We start from the raw sequence: 17,812 nt of genomic DNA, 5'->3' as shown, positions 1-17,812 counted from the left end.
CCTTTTGCGTTAACTTGTATATGTTCTTTGTTTTATTTTTGTAAATTATACTTTATACTTATAATCATTCTTTATTTGTTTTACAATTACAGGTATACCCCCAATCCCCGATTTGAACGATCCCTATTTACCATATATTAACGATGACATTTTTCAAGATTAAATTGGGTGTTACGTATAGCATATCATTCTTACGCAAATTGTTCTTCAGTCACGAAAGGCGTGGGTCTGACCGGTCAGAAACCCAACGGTGGAAGTTTGTTTTTGGGAAATCATGGTCACCACCTCACCAATCCTAGATGGAGACCGGCCAAACCCTCACCGCCGAACATGCTCTTAGAGTTTCAATCAATCACTGATGGTGCTCAATAACTATGATGATTTTTCTCCCATTCATGAAGTGCTTATGAATCATGTTTGGATTTGGGTCCGTCCACCTGTGTATGCAGCCATTTCCACTATATTTATATATTCATTTTCCTAGAGAAAAAAAGACAAAAAATATCTGAAATTTAAATGTATTTACAGGTTTTGTGAATTCTTCAAACTCATATATGATTAGTGTTGTTGAAGTTGTTTTTGGGTTAATTACATATTTGAAAGGGTGTTGCTATGGAAATAGAAAAACGTAGCACGGACGAAAGCGCGGTCGAATAATAAAGATTTTCCTGACCCTACTCTATCAGCTCACTCCAAACACACAGGAATATACTTTTTGGCGAAGATTCTTCTTCTTCTTCTACATGAACTCCTCCGCCACCGCCACCGCCACCGCCCACTCGCTCGCTCCGTCGCCATTACACCGCTTCCGCAACCCATGCGCTCCCAAAGCCTCCTTCTCCTGCTCCATGCCTCGCCCTCCCAATCGAAACCGCCGAAACCGCAGACGAAACTCCGACAGCGCCACCACCGCCACCTTCACCACCGTCCCCACCGCCAAGCCCGCCTTCTACACTTCCTCAGACCCTGAAAACATCCAAGCCACCTTCGACCTCAACAGCCTCTACCACTCCTCCCACTCCTACCTCCGCCACTTCCTCTCCTCCGCCGCCGACGCCGCCGCCGACCTCCAGACTCTCGTCTCCGTCGACGTCGACCGCAGGATCGTCGTCTCCTGCCGCCCCTCCACGCTGCGGTTCGTCGGCAATTTCGTCGTGTTGACCTGCGCCGTCGTGCTGGGGTTTAGGGTTCTGGTTGGGTTGGTGAGGTTAGGGTTTGGGAGCGGGTCGGGTTACGGAAGGGAGAAGGTGGTGACGAGGAGGGATAGGAGTCTTGGGGGGAAGGAGGTTGTGGTAGCTAGGATAGAGAAGCCGAGAGCAGAGGAGGTTAGTGTCAAGAAGAACAGCGGTTTGGGGATTTTGGATAATCCCCTATCGTCGGTGAGGAAGAGCTCAATGGTGGCTGGGATGGAGAGAGTGTTTAAGAATCGGGTTCGCTTCGGGGAGAAGCTTCCCCAATGGTGGCCAACTACAACTTCCCAGCCCATTTTAGGGGTTGATAATGAGGAGCACCAGAGAGAAGCAAATAGATTGGTTAGAGGTTGCTTCCTGAACCCAAAATATCATGTTTATATTTATGATTCGATTTGCCTATTGAAATTTAGTTGTTGTGTAGTTGTACATGCATTCTTCATTAGACTTGATTTCATTGCTGGGTTTGTTTTTCTTGTAGGTAAACCCTTGCACATTTCTCAGAGTTTTGTAACGTTTCATGATTTCCATCTTTAATTCCCAACTCATCCACTTGATTTCCAGCAATCACCGACAGTAGAATGAGCGGGAAGGACATTATGGAGGATGATATAATTCATGTCAGTGCTTTTATCTAGTTGATTGTTCAGTACTTTTCTATAATTGTTACATGAGAAAAATTCCTTATGTCTAGACCTGTTCTTTTATGGATTCATTATACCTGGGACAATCTGGCCGTCCAATTATTATCGTAATTTATAAATTGAATTTGATGCTGCATTAACTGATAATTCATTACACATGGTATACTTTGCCTGAGTGGGTGAGCAGTTACGTCAAATATGCAGGACATATGGAGTACGGGTCTCCTTTGATACTACAAATACACGAGATTCATTGTACCGTGTGTCTGTTGACTTTGTCTTCAATGTATGCAGCAGGTATGCTTCTGGGCTGCCACGTGTAACGTTTACCTTAGTTTCTAATTGCCCCTTTTTTTTGAATAATTTGCTTTCTGTTAGTGTTTAACTTATCTACTACTTTTGCAGGACACCGAGTTACTCTAAAGGTGTTGAGATCGAGGGTGAAGATGCCCGGCAATTCATAGCTGGGCTAGCTGAGAACATTGGGCTTGAGAATGTTCGTGCTGGAAGAATTGTGTCTGCCGCCGTAGCTGCGCGTACACGTTCATGTTTTTTGCAGGCTTGGGTAATTTTCCCACTGTTGCTCTTTTTACTGTGATCCTGTCCTTTATGAGTGGATGTATGGACACAATTTAAGTGCCTCTAGTGTCATAGGTAGTCACTTTCACATCATGTTCGCTGAAAGAAAATTGCATAAAATTGTGTAGAAAACTAGGTGAGAATGTACAATATTACATCAGAAAATAAATGCTTTAGGGAGGCAGGTGTGAGTTGGATAAGTTCTTTGAGGAGGATTGATTTGTTAAGTGATAGCCTTGCGCTTTTGGCAGAGGGAAAAAGGCCAAAATCCTTTGGGGTTGCGGGGTGTTAGCTGTAGTTTTGGCAGTTTGGATGGAAATAAATAAAAGGATTTATGGTGGAGCGGAGATGGAAGATTAGCGGGAGAGAGTGAAGTTCTGGACATCTTTATGCGCCTCTATTTTGGGGGAATTTATAGATTAGACACTCTCGTCTATTATTCTAAATTGGCAAGCTGTTGTGGTTTAGGTTTCTTAATTTTTGCTGTTTTAAAGGTAGTTAAGCCATCTATTATTCTTGTCTGCTTCTTTTTTTTTTTTTTGCCTTTTGTTTTGTTAATAATAGCTGTTCCTTTGAACCAAAAAAAAAAAAAAAGATGAAAAAAGAAAAACGTGAACATTTTAGGAAACTTTGTATCTATTTTGCTGTTCAAAGGATCAATCTCATGTAGTTTTAATTTAGTTTTTTAAACCAAAGGCATCATCAATCTGCTTAAATAAGGGGAGGACAAGCAGGAGGGAATGGTAGATGCGTAGACAGAATCTTTTCTTATCTCTTGGTAGAATGCGTTGTTAATTGGTGTCTTAAAGTTTTCTATTTATTCGATTCTATTAGTTCTATGAATTGTTTGCATATAAATCTGTGAAGTTTTGCCACTTATGTTTTATTTCTTACTTGTTTGATTGCAGGCTTTAGTAATGCAAGCTAAACATGCAGAAGCCGTAGTAGAACTGTCAAAGATATGCCTTGTTTGGCGGATTTTCCCTCCCGAGGAATCTTCGGTATGTGCTCTGTTTATTCATGAAACAAATTTACCACAACAGATCAACAATTTTTTACTTAAGACATTACATTGATAGCCTTTATGCCTGTTCCTAGATTGTCTGAGAGCTGATTTTCATAGGCATTTGCTTTATTGTTTTTCATCATTTTGGACTTCACATACAGTTTTTATTTTATTTATTTATTTATACCTTTTGTTACAGTGTTGACAGTTAAGAAAAAATTTTCTCCTTGTATATTTACTTGTTTTTGTTTTACACTTTCTAGTTAAGAAAATGATCTTCTGCTCAAATTCCCAGTATATTGTTTCCTTCTTTTCTGCAGACCGACATTGTGAGTCTGTTGCTAGAGATATATAAACACATAATATTTTTTGATGGGCCTGGGTCTGGCCTCTAATCAATCGACACATGCATCATGAGAAACTGACTTGCCTTCCTAATTTTATTCTTGCATTTGGGGTGAGTTTTCTGATGAATTTTACTGTGCAGCCTGAGATGGAGATGGTGGCTCGAGGCTTGGAGAAACACTTGAAAAGGGATCAGAGGAGATTTCTTATGAGCATGCTTGTTGGCACTTGCAGTGAAGAGAGCCAGAGAAGAGCAGCAGAAGCACTGGGTTTGGTGGGTAGCAAATTTTGTTATGCTTTATAAACTGTGGTAAATCTTTAGTAGTGACTTGTTATATTAGGTTAGTTTGAACTGAAATATAAGCTCCACTGATATAGCAATCATGCATAACGCTAAATTTTGTTGACCATCTAAGTCTGAATAATTGAACTCCATAATCAAATCAAGTATTGCAGCTGAATGGTGATGTTCCTGACGATCCCACCCTTCTTTGTCAGACCAAAAAAAAAAAAAACCGTACTTTCTGATATTACTCTGTAATGATACGTTCCTTAGCAAATGATGAAATTCATTTTAAAAGTAGTGTGTTGCAACTTGTAAGCATAAATTTGTTTATATGTTATTATTTTCTAATAGTCTGTCCCTTTTCTTTGCAGGCATCATCTTTCAAAGGTGTTGGTGATGAACAATATCAATAGTCTACTTGGAAAATAACCATCAGGGAAGCACGTGGTGAATCCATTCTAATAACAATCGGGAAACACATTATGTATTTACCATTGTGAATCAACTCTAATATCAATCAAGAAATACATTGTGCAATTACCGTTGTGAATCAAATATAGTGTGTTTGCACAACTCATTATATCTGAGTTTTTATTTTTTACTTTTATTTTTTTAAACACGTAATTATTGGAATGTATTTTTTCCACATTTTGCAATGTAATTATTTAACACATAATAATAAGCAAAATGATCATTCCAATTGCTGCTATTGGAATATTTGTATCAGATGATCTTTGGTTTGGGTTGTTACTGATTGTTCCTTGTTTGAAGAGATCCCTCCCTCTGGTTTGTTTGGTCATCAGGATCTTTGTAAGTTTTGGTCACTCCTTAGCATTTTAAAACACCAATTCCTACTGTTAAACCACAATAGTCGTTCATCCACAAATTATAACCCTAAACACCACCCTTCTAAGATCAAAAACACATTATTAACTTGTCTTGCATCATTCTTGATGGAGTTCTGAAAATGGGACGTAAATACTTGTAATCTGATGCTAAATACTTATATAGCTAACAGTCCAGCTACGCTAGGTCATCAGAGTCACTACCATGGAATAGTCTCCGGCATTTACTGGTTTCAGCTATCAAGGCATCCACTAGATCTACATACATCTCCTCCAGCAAGGAGCCTTAACTAGATTACTTTCTTGCTAGCCGAGCAGTGCAACAACTCTGGAGTTGATGAGAAGAATAATGTTGGAGCAGAGTGCGGTCAGGCCGATCATTGTGGACTTTTCAGGGAGCAAAGCAAACGTAATGTGCAATAGAGCATCCAAGAGAAGAAAGCCAAGTGTTTTAACTAGAACCTCTAGCATCCAAGAGGTGTTTAGGTAAAGTTGGAGGGCGCCCAATTCTCCTTTTTGGACTCTTCAAACGTTCTATACTTTTGGCAAGCTATGTACAATAGTATCGTGTTAGAAAATAAATGAGATAGTAAGTTGGAAGAAAGGAAATATTGGCAAAACAACTGTTAGTAATCCAAATTGAGTTCAATTTACAATTAGTTCTCTCCCCACTGCTAGCTTATGTATCTCCAGAAGATACACTAGCAACTAGCACGTCTCACCAAATGGCAAGTTGGCAACTATAGTTTCTCATGCACCTTTTCTCGTACTTCTCTTCCTTCTCGGCAGCTTTGCCATTCCCTCTCAAGCTCAATTTCATCCATCTTTTGTATCATGCTGTACTAAAAGTAGTTCATTAGAGCCATTTAAAGGTTGCACGTCATTTTATGCTGAATGATAGTAGTGCTGGACCTCCACACCAACTCTCTTCCCACTCCCCTCTAATTCATAAAATAGAGGAATTGAGAGTAATATGCTTATGGTGAATTCACTTGTTGATTGTATATGAAATGGTTCAGATTTGTTGGTTTTTATAAGTTTTTAATTCATAGTGGTTAGTATCATTCGGAATTAGCACATGGTAGTTGCATCAACTAATCAGCATATATGGATGGCATCTCTGGTTACAATACTGGCACCTTAAGAAAGATATTATGTTAGGAAAGAACTTTGATCTTATTAAATGGCTCCATGGATTGATGGCAACTTTGATTTGTGTATTTGCACGTACTTGAGAAGTCTAACTGCATTTATTCCATTTCAGTGATTGTCTGCAGTCATAGCCAAAAGTGGCATGAGGCTCTTCAGAAACTGTTGCAGGAAGAATACAAATACACTCTGTACTATCCATCCACAAGTATTTGTATTCATTAACACTTTACAATATGTACTTATATGTAATCATCTTATAATAAATACCTGAATATTTCCTTTTCCAAGTTTTTTAACTTTTTTATGCTTTATTTTTAACTTAAGAGGATGTAGTAAAACTATCTCAGATCTAAAGTGTTCTTCAAAAGGTCCAACTGCATTTCTTTTCCATTGAAGTGATTAACAGGGGTGGTTGCAGCAGTGATCAAGTGGAATGATGCAGGATGGCTGCTGCTAATGCTTGTGTCACTTGTCTGTATGATTATAAATGCTTTCTTCTTCATAGAAACTACATTTAGAAAAAAAAAAAAGGTTCTGTTTTTAATCAAAACTAGATAATTTTCTCGTTCCATCAAGCATCAAGTATTTATTTTTCAAGTCTTCAGAGTCATCTCGTCTGGAAAAAGACAAAAGGCAAAAAAAGAAAAAGAAAAAGGAGAGCTTCCAAGTCCAAGTAAAAAACAAGAAGCTGCTTGGCAAGCGCGCCTCGTGAGTGTACAGTAAAAGACAAGTTGCAAAGAAAGAAAAACAATCATAGAGGTTCTCATTTTAGCCTCGCATTCATATTGCAGCAGGCACTAAGAAACTATCTAGTTTCTACTTGAGAGCTGAGATCTCACATCTACAATGCCAAAGCAACGTCAAAAAAATCGAGCAAAGCAAAGCAAGCAGGATATGGCTTCTCTGACCAATGAAGCAGCAAGTTCTTCATCTTCTTCACTCCCACGTTCTTCGACTGATCAAAATCTGTAAGAAAATTTATGGACTTATCACATGTTTATTAGAGTAAACAACAATTGATAAATGATTTAGACTAAATAATATGAATATGGAAACAGAACTCAATTCTAGTAACCTAATCAATGTGTATATCTATTGATAAGGGATGGAAATCTATTTACTGGATTATTAACTTAATTACAAAGATATGATATCATAAGGATTCTTAAGAGTGAAGTTGGAGTCCTATTGAACTTCCTTTATGGGAGGGGTTCAAGGCTAAACCTAACTCATATATAAGGATGTATAAGTCCCTGCAACCTCTACGACTAAGAGCATAAGTGCTTGCCCCATTCATAAGAAGCTCAAACCTAGAGAATTGCATAAGACTTGTGCTCGTGGCTGCTTCAATCAGTTCAATCGATCCTACATGTATCAACTTTAATTTATTTATCCTGGATATATATACAATTATGTCTATATTCTTGTGAATGATCTTGTGACAACTTTATGTGTATTCTCACAAGTGGTATCAGAGCCACATTCAGAAAAGTATAGATCGTTGTATGTATATGATCTATATCATGGCTATAAACAAAGAAGAAAGCTTTTGGGGCAAAACCCAGAAAAGACTACGGGTCAGATCCAAGCTATCTGGGTCAATCCGCTTTTATTTTCACTTCTGGTTTTTGTTTTTGATCATACAGAACGTGAAAACAACAAGAGCATGTCCTCCCCACTATACAGCACAACAAACCAATGGAGAAACAAAAAAAAAATAGAAAAGTGGGCATGGCTCGCTACCTCCCGACAATTAACGAACCAATAGCAATGGCATACGATTACAGAAATTTGGAATACCAGACATGACGACTTGAAAGGGATGGTTTTTGCCTTCTTGGCGTTGTTATTTCCAACCCCACGCGGCAAATCAAGGAAGAGAAAGTTTAATGGCTTTGGACGGTTTCCCTTCAGACCTACTTAAGCGGGATTGAATAATTCCAGATAAGAAATTTTCTATTGATCTTCTTTTGAAATTTAGTTTTCTGCTACTTGATTACTGATTGCAGTCATGTTTCGTAAGAATCTAATATTTTTCCTTGATAGTCCCATGTCATGAAAAGTTTGTGACCAGGTTTTAGGCATGAGCCTTGGACAACATTAATGCAGCCATTTGATCTCGTTGATTTCTCATTGTAAGAGCAATCAGTTAACAATAAACATAAGTTGTTGTGATTCCATTTGATTTTGGAAAAAGCATTGGAATCTTCCGGTATGATTGCAGCATTGTGGGCAGAGAAATAGTGATAATAATATCATTCTCTTCCTATCTAGAAACATGTGTAGATGCATGTAATATGCCGATTTTGGTTGAATTCAGATTACTGAGATTACATGCATTATACTTGTTTAGACTTTTTTGTCATGGTCGGATACATTTGAGTTTCATGAAAACATGATCTAATTGCATACTTAAGAATTGAATGAAATGCTATGTTTTGTTATTGGCTTAGATAACTTGTTTTCAGTAAATTAGTTTAATTGGTTTGAACTATTAGACCAATCCTTGTACAAATAGAGCAAAATTTTATTCAGTATCTGTTTTAATACAGCTCATAGAATCGTCAATCTTGAATGACCATAGTCTTATGCTTATACATATAGCATGTATATTTAATTGCAAGAATATGCCATTGTCATTTAGAAAAGTTTGACCGAGTTGCAAATCACAAAGACGTTATCATGGCTTGCGGACCTTCCTCTATTGTTTTCTTTTTAGTCTGCCAATTGCATCTGCAGGTTTTCACTTTAATGGCTCCCACATACATATATCTATTATGTGTATTGGTTTTGCTTTAGCTTCAGGGTTACTTTTTGACTAATGAGTAATCTAGCAGATAGTTTCACATGGTGGAGGGAAGATAAGGCTTTCAAAAAGAACTTGAACATGTGCCAAATAAGTGCTTAATTGTTTGTACTATAAATGTGATTATCTATTATTGTGCATATAGAATCGTAGACCAAATATATGGCCGTAGTAGGCAAGCGGCAAGCCTCCAATTTGTGGAATATCAGGATGTAGAAATAGAAACAACTTCCGAAATGAGGAGGACTGATTTGGCATCAACAACACTAGCTTATTTTGATACAAACAAGTTCTTTTTGGTGGGATAATTCTTTTAATTGTTCTTTTCCTGCGTTGGTGATTGTAATTTTGTGCTCGCTTCTGCTGCATACTTACTTGATGGTTGTCTGGATGCTTTTAAAATTGGCCTTCATATATGTATAATCATTCATAAAGATATAGCCTTGATACGTACGTTTCAAAGGTGATGCATCTAGTGTTGATAATTATAATGTGTGCGTATATACATACATGGACATGTCGTTCATTACTGGTCAAGAGAAGGTAAATTGTTTTAGCTCTGATCAAGCTGTGTGGCATGCATAGCCACTATACTTTACATGATTGCTGGCTACCATTAAAGTTTTGTTTTGTATCTCTTCTGGTATAGACTATTGAGTGCATATCAGGTTTGGATTGGTTATTTCTAAGGTTGTTTTACTAATTGGTGTTACTACCATATAAAGACTTGTCTTTTTGGACAATGAGCATTGACGTTGCTTTTAAGTAGAAATATATATTTTCTCCTTCTTCTATAATGAATTTTGAGCTACAGAACAGCAAAACAGGTTAAAAACTAACCAATTTGGTTTTAGTGCATCTTATTGTTATGAAAAGTGGTTAGGAATACACTGAAGCTATATTTGCTTTTAATGTATTGAAATGCAGAAAACTATATTAAGGTCATTATAGTTCTGTTCTGCTAGTGTATCTTCATATGGTTGTTGTTTAGATATCTATATTTGTTTATAGATAGTTTTCAGCTGCATAATTATATAAAAAGCTTATGCATATGTTATTTATGCCACTTACTTTAATATGTGTTAGTCTGTATCAGATTGATATGCACACAGTGATGAAAAATTGCTGGATATGCATCTGTTAGAATAGACTTGCAGTAATTCTTAGCAAATATTGGCTATCAACACGCGGTCTAACGTGAGTTGGAAAATGAAGCTAATTTTCTAGCTGGTAGCTAGTTATTGTTTTGAGCAATGTAAATACGTACCACTTTATCTAGTTTTGGTATAACCTAATATTGTTCCTTCATGATCATTATTCTTAGTTTGATTTTGGGTAGTGGAACAAGACATATGCTCTTACAAATATATGTGGAAGGTTTTGTTTTGAGCTATTTGCATTTTAATGACAAATATATCTACATGCCAATTTGCTCACCTAGTTTAATATGTAATTGAGCTTTATGAGTATGTGTGATTGTATGGACAATCAAGTAAAGAATTAAGAGCTACTTTTGTGATATATATGCGTTATTATACAGAAACACAAAAGAGATATGGATAGAGGTATGTACTTTTTCATTTCCGCTGTGCTATATATCAAATCATATGTAAGAATATGGTAATTGTATACGGTTCTATTTATCTTCCTTTATTTAGCCAAGTGGTTCTCTAATTCTTTACTTAACTGAGCCTACAGGAAATACAGTAAAGGATGTTAAAGAACACAAATGGAGAAAAGTTATTACTCATACTAAGGAAGATGTATGCAAGACGGCATATGTTTTTAGGTCAGCTAAAGGTGTGTTCTTTATAATCAGAACTGATTTCAATTTCAATTTTGAAGCATGTTGGAAAGTATATGTGATTCTTGCCAAAGCTATGTAGTCATATATTGATGTTCAAATATTGTCATTGAAGTGGTTCAACTATATATGACTGCTCTGTGATTATTGGAATTGAAATTGAAAATGCATATACATAAGATGTATATGATAAAGTTAAAATATACCTGTGTTTCTGCAATGAGATATAAAGAAATTATCAATCTCCCAAATAATTAATCTTATTGAAGAATTAACAGGTACAAGAGTTTTGTTTTCTTATAAGGGTTCTCATACCTGGTTAGAAATAAAATATTGAACTCATGTGGTTTGTGGTTTGAGGTTCTTTGCAAATGTAAATGGACATATTGCACAAAGCAATCTCCATTGACTTTTGTAAGAGATCATTGAGATAAACAAACCTGAAAATTGTATTTTTCTTTTTAAAACTATACTTATATTGTCTTCCAAAGAAGTGTTCCTGTGTAGTTTTAGAATCAAAAATAGCATTACACACATTCACTGGATTCATATCAAGATACTTAGAAACCTTTCTTCTGCCACAAAGGTGTTGATTGTTTCTTTAGATGTGGTGTATTGATTAAGAAACTTAAGAATACCTTGTCTTCTGCCACAAAGGTGTTGCTTGGTATTGTGATTACAGATTATAGAATGGGGTTGATTAATTGTATTTCGTTGCTCAGTGTTTATGTTATCTTTAGTGTTGATTTTGTTTCCACAAAATATACAGGAAAATAAACTCAATGAAATTTTGGTTCTTGTAGCCAAGTCAGTAAAAACAATTTTGGCTTGACATATGACTAAAGGTATCAATCTAGTCTAGAATTATTTTTGATGTGCTAGTCTTGTAGTCATAATTGTTATGCTACATTAAGTTACTTGTAATACACATTCTGGAGAATAATGTAATAGACTAAAATGTCTTCTTTTTATTTCATTATTTTGAAATCAAGTTATTATTACACTGTTTTCACCTTGATTTTCAGATTCTTGATACATGTGATTTTTGGCTGCGTATGGTTATAATTTCTAAATGTTGATAAAACTGTTATATACAAGTATGATATAGCTCTATGATAAATATTTATTAAAGAAACATACACTTGATGTATGGTTTTGTGTGCATTCACACATCTTTTAGAGTTTTATTGATAGTATCTATATTTCAATTATATATCAAGTTCTATACAAAATTTCCTTCAAAAACCTTGATTGCAGATTTTTGCATTGACTAAAGAGAATATAGATTATATTATCTTTATGCATATGAAAACCATTTTTTTGACTGTTGGCTTCTATATATTACTTACCCTTATTACATGTATATAAATAATAAAAATGGGGGGAAGGATTATGTGTTTTTTATTATTAAGGCCCTTTTCTTTTGGACCTTGATATTGATCATTACAACTGTAAATTATTTGTGTCTTCTGAAAATTTGCAATTCCATGTTTTTGGTTTTTTATTTTTCACTGTTATATGGATTCTTTTATTTTTCTGATTTAATCAGAAACGGTTAAGAGTAAGAAACAGTGGGAGTAAAAGATTTTACTTATCTTTTATATTCTGATAATCTTCTGTTTGGCTGATAGAAAGGGAATTTCGGATATCTTCTCGTTTGTGCAAGAATAAGAAAATTTTATTTCTAACATTATGTTTGCAGCAATAAAGTTTTTACATGTATCTTGAACAATTGATTTCGTTTTGGCTCACTATTTAAGTATTATTTTCAGTTCCTAATTGACAATGATATTTCTTATGAATAGGTGATGTGTGATTTCTAATTAATATAAGGTCTGAACAACCTTTTCAAGTTTTATTGTATATGCACTTGTCTGATGGAATTTACATAAACCTTTTATGTTTTGGGTTAGTGGGAGTAACTTTCTGGTAAAAACCTTTAGAAACTTTGGAGTTTACCTTTTGTCAAGTTGCTGACGTTTCTTTGGAAGTGCCTTTGAATTCAGTTTTTCATGAGTTTAAGTTGAATTGTATGCCAACGTATTATTTGGATGTTATCTGCAGATTAAGTCATGCCGAATAATTATTTTGTTTTGGCTTATGTATGCTGTCATTAAGTTTGAAGACAGTGTTAAGGTTTAAAGTCTCATAAATGACTTTTGTTAGCTTCAGTTTGGTAGCTAATGTTTTAGTTATAAATCCTTGGTATAAAGTTTGGAATTTGATTGCTGCAATTGAATTGTCATTGTGGTTATCATTAAATAGCTATTTGTTGTCAGGTGGATTGAGTTGTGCCTTGCACAATGCTTCAGTTAAGTAACAAACACATTCAGTTTAGGATCCACTAGTGTTGAAGTTGTGTTTGTGGTTTTGGTATTCAAAGCCATACAGTTGGACTATAAGCATGTGTTTTATAGGTTGATATACATTACATATGCTTATTGATATCATATTAGTTTTGAGGCTTATGTGAAATGCAGGAGTTGGTGTTAGTGGTTTTGAAGTGGTACCCTTTGCTAAAGTGTATTCATTTTCTTAACTCTGCATCAGTAACTGCATTTTGACCAAGTTTGAATAGATTATGAGATTTTCATATTCTGGTGCGCACACTTAAGTGGTTATTTGGTCGATGTCTTTTGGTTCAATTGTTGTATAGACTGTGATAGTCCAAGTGGGAGAACGTAAGAAAATTTATGGACTTATCACATGTTTATTAGAGTAAACAACAATTGATAAATGATTTAGACTAAATAATATGAATATGGAAACAGAACTCAATTCTAGTAACCTAATCAATGTGTATATCTATTGATAAGGGATAGAAATCTATTTACTGGATTATTAACTTAATTACAAAGATATGATATCATAAGGATTCTTAAGAGTAAAGTTTGAGTCCTATTGAACTTCCTTTATGGGAGGGGTTCAAGGCTAAACCTAACTCATATATAAGGATGTATAAGTCCCTGCAACCTCTATGACTAAGAGCATAAGTTCTTGCCCCATTCATAAGAAGCCCAAACCTAGAGAATTGCAGAAGACTTGTGCTCGTGGCTGCTTCAATCAGTTCAATCGATCCTACATGCATCAACTTTAATTTATTTATCCTGGATATATATACAATTATGTCTATATTCTTGTGAATGATCTTGTGACAACTTTATGTGTATTCTCACAAAATCATTACACAACAAGGTGTTCCTGAGTTTTCGAGGCGACGATACGCTATAATTTTAAAGATCATTTGCACACCGCTTTGTGTCAGAGGGGAATTGAGACCTTCAGAGATGATATGCTTACAAGAGGAGAAGACATATCACAAGAGCTTCTCAAAGTAACTGAGGGGTCGGGAGTTTCAATCGCCGTCTTCTCTAAAGATTATGCTTCATCAAGGTGGTGCTTAGATGAACTGGTCAATATACTTGAATGCAGAAAATCAAAAGGACAAGAGGTGAGACCAGTTTTCTACAAGGTTGATCCCTCAGATGTAAGAAAGCAAACAGGTGCTTTCGGTGATGCATTTGCTAAACTAGATCAATGCAAATTTAAGGACAGCATGAGCAAATGGAGGAAGGCTCTCTACGAAGCAGCAACTTTGTTTAGATGGACATACGAGGAAGACCGATATGTTATTAACACCCACTAGCTTGTTAATTAGTCTGATTTTTTTAAATTTTTTTTGAAGACACCATTAATCTACTACTTTATTTGATTTCGTATATATATGCTTTTAAATTCATAGGTACGAAGCTATATTTATCAACAACATTGTTGGGGAGCTGTCTGCCCGAGTAGTAAACACTTCATGTGAGTTGCAGATAGTTGAACATCCAATTGGATTAGAGTCTTGTAGACATGATGTCAACAGACTTTTACATGCTGACGAAAATATTGTTCGCATTGTAGGCATTTGGGGCCCTAGTGGAATAGGAAAGACCACAATTACAAAAGCTGTATTTATTTCAATTCGCCATAAGTTTGATAGTAATTGTTTCTTGGCAGATGTTAGATCTAATTCAAATAGCCTAATCCAACTGCAAGAGATACTTTTGTTTGATATTTTAAGGGACTCAACTTTGAAGGTGAGCAGTGTTGATCAAGGAGTTAGTTTTATAAAGACAAGGATGCAACATAAAAAAGTTCTCTTAATTCTAGGTGACGTGAGTCATTCTAGCTAAGTACAAAACTTAGCTCCATTCTCTGATTGTTTTGGGCTGGGCAGTAGAATTATCATAACAACAAGAGATAAACGTTTGCTAACTGCTCATCAAGTTGATGAAGTGTACGAGGTCAAAATGTTAGATTATGATCGAATTTGGAGTTGTTTAGCTTGAATGCATTTAAAAGAAATGGACCTCCAGACGATTATTTGGAACTTACACAACATGTTGTTTGCTATGCTCAGGGCCTTCCATTAGCTTTGATAGTTTTAGGCTCTCATATATTTCGTAGAAGCAGAGAGGAATGGGATGCTACCTTAGACAGTTGTAAAGGAGAAGATCCCCACATAGAGATAAGAAACGTTCTCAAAATAAGTTATGATACTCTGGGGTAGATTTAAAAGGATATTTTCTTGATATCACTTATTTCTTAAGATGGGAGCTTGTAGACTAAGTGAGACCAATACTAGAAGCTTGCTACAACCTCAAATTAGTGACTGGTATTGCACAACTGCAAGAAAAAGCCTTGATAAGAATTGATAGAGATAAGATTTGGATGCATGACTTGATAGAGGAAATGGGAAAAGGCACAATGTATCAAATGTCGCCTTGTGAGCCTGGCGAACGTAGTAGAGTGTGAAGTGAAGAAAATGTCGACCATGTTCTAACAAATAACACAGTAAGTATATTAATGATGTTTTGTGTTTTTCAATTCAGAAAACACTTTATATTGAACATAATTTCTTATTGAACCCTTGAAGAAAACCGTAAAAAACAGTACTTTTGCTTCCAATAAGAAATTTCTATCTTAATATGCTTGGTTTCTTTTACTGTAGGGAAAAAAATAAAGTTATAGGCATCAAGGTCCCATGCGATATGGTATGATATCTTTGAAAGCTAAAAGCTTCTCCGAGATGAAGAATCTTAGACATATTTCTATGAGTGAGAGCATGAAATTTGAATGCATTTCTGAAGATATTGAAAATCTCTCCAACCAGGGTGGCTTGATTGGCGTTATAGTCCATTGCAATCTTTTCCATATGATTTTCATGCAAACAAACTTGCACACCTCAATATTCGTGACAGCCGCGGAATCACTCAACTATGGGAGGATGTAAGGTACTTTAATCTAGTAATCCATTTTATTTCAAAACTTGTTTAGTTAAAACATATATAATAAATACATTCTAAAAAAAAACATATATAATAAATAACTACACTATAAATTATTGCCTCCACTTGGTTGATCTTTTCCTTTTTCTTTTGCCATACATAATTTTTCAAGACTAATGTGTATGAATTTGAGGGGTTGTGAATCCCTAACAGAACTCCCGGACTTAAGTGGAATATTCCCCAACTTGAAAGAGTTGGAGCTATCTGACTGTAAGCATTTAATTGAGGTTCCTGATTCTGTTGGATTGCTTGATAAGCTTGTTAACTTGTGTTACGTCCTAAACCTCAATTTACCAGTTTGCTAGTCATTTATACGTTAAACGACAATTTCTTTCAATTTTTTACTTCGTTTCGATACTTTTAGTGGACGAAAAAGTTGACTTTTTGAGAAAATTTTATTCACGAAAGTTGTTGAGGACATTAAACTGTGTCTGTGGACACGTGGTACGCTTAAATCGGAGTTCGTATGCGAAAGTTATAATCGAAATACTAAAGTTAATGTTCATGGTAATTTGTCTATAAAATGAGGAGTTACTATGGTAAGTTTCCATTTCAGAAACTTATCCCTCTCTCTCTCTCCGACCTAGTCACCTTCTTCTGGCGATATCTCCTCCGTTTGGCGGTAGATTTTGATGCCACAGGTATTGTTGGAAATCTCTCCTCCTCTTTTTCAAGTGGTTTGGTGGCTTGGTTTGGACCATGGAAGGTGCACCAAGGAGAAGAAGACCCCTGCATCACTTTTTTTTGGGTTTTTGGTCGGAACTTAGGTTTCCGACAACCTCCGGCAACGATTGTTTTTGGGTCTTTGAGCTCTTGGATCATACAACCATCTCTCAAAGTCTCTTGGTTCAATTTGAAGTGTGAGCACGAATCGAAGGATTGAAGATCAAGAATTTCAATTTTGCCCTTTGCTTTCGAGGTAAATTCCGGACTTTTGGCTTCAAATTGGACTTTGTTGTAGTTATGAAAGTTGTTGGGCTTGATGAGAGGAAGATTTTGGAATAGGTATTGATACCCAGTTCAGGGGTTGGCCGGCGGAGCGTGGGCGCGTAGGGCTAGTTTTGGTTTTCTATTTTTGGCTAGTTAAGTTAGTTGTGTGTTGTAGAACTTGTAGATATGAATTTGGTAGACATCGGAGAAGTTTGATATCCATTGTGAATTCTCGAAATTTGGAGTCACGGTTGTCGATTTATGAGAATCCGACCATTAATTGGATCACCCTCATTTCTACTATAGAATAATTTAATTGACGAATTGATATTAATGGTGAAGTTTGGATTGAATCCAATGAAGATTGGAGTCTTTCGGCATAGAAGCGATGTTTAGAATTCGGTTCCTATTTAACGTAAATTTAAATTCTGTTTTGTGCTTAGTAATTTATGATCGCTACATTGTACAGGACGTGAGGAGGGCCCACACGAGCAGAGTTCGGATCGACGATAGGCTTAGCAGAATACTGTGAGTGGACTTTTATTTTGAAAGTAAATAGGCACGCAACCATTTTTTTAAGTGAATAATTATATTTAATTTTTTCGGGAGTGGTATTATTTGATGGTTGGTTTTGAGTTAGAGCCTTCGGTAATTTTATTTGGTAATTCTAGTAAGTAATTTGACTGACAAATTTCTTTAATCCCGTCTTAAATTTATGTTATGAGATATATTTATATTGAATATTCCTTTGGCGTGTGGGACACGTCATTGATTTATTTGATTATCATGAGATTTATTGAGTAAGGTTAGGAACTATACTCGTGCTTTTATTTGCTAGATTTTGGGGAAGTGTTATTGGTTTCGGTTTTCGTATGATTTTACTCCACCATAC

General features: G+C 35.7%; 1 protein-coding gene and 1 long non-coding RNA gene across 3 annotated transcripts; both read left to right on the top strand.

Annotated features, from left to right (window-relative positions):
- Positions 1-568: 568 nt before the first annotated feature.
- Positions 569-4,759, top strand: LOC112200513. Its single transcript, XM_024341552.2, has 7 exons — positions 569-1,539; positions 1,755-1,810; positions 2,022-2,131; positions 2,240-2,399; positions 3,322-3,414; positions 3,907-4,038; positions 4,422-4,759. Exons 1-7 carry the CDS (start codon positions 744-746, stop codon positions 4,461-4,463), a joined length of 1,389 nt encoding a protein of 462 aa, XP_024197320.1. The 5' UTR covers positions 569-743; the 3' UTR covers positions 4,464-4,759.
- Positions 4,760-6,839: 2,080 nt separating this feature from the next.
- Positions 6,840-17,607, top strand: LOC121052568. Of its 2 annotated transcripts, none has more exons than XR_005809485.1 (5): positions 6,840-10,653; positions 13,853-15,496; positions 15,654-15,696; positions 15,816-15,936; positions 17,390-17,607. It is a non-coding gene; the product is annotated as an uncharacterized LOC121052568 (long non-coding RNA). The 2 variants fall into 2 exon arrangements; XR_005809484.1 differs by lacking the exon at positions 17,390-17,607 and adding an exon at positions 16,547-16,848.
- Positions 17,608-17,812: the final 205 nt, after the last annotated feature.

The sequence above is a fragment of the Rosa chinensis genome, chromosome 4, assembly GCF_002994745.2.
Source record: "Rosa chinensis cultivar Old Blush chromosome 4, RchiOBHm-V2, whole genome shotgun sequence".
Classification (NCBI taxonomy): Eukaryota; Viridiplantae; Streptophyta; class Magnoliopsida; order Rosales; family Rosaceae; genus Rosa; species Rosa chinensis.
This window is presented reverse-complemented; position numbering and strand designations above follow the sequence as displayed.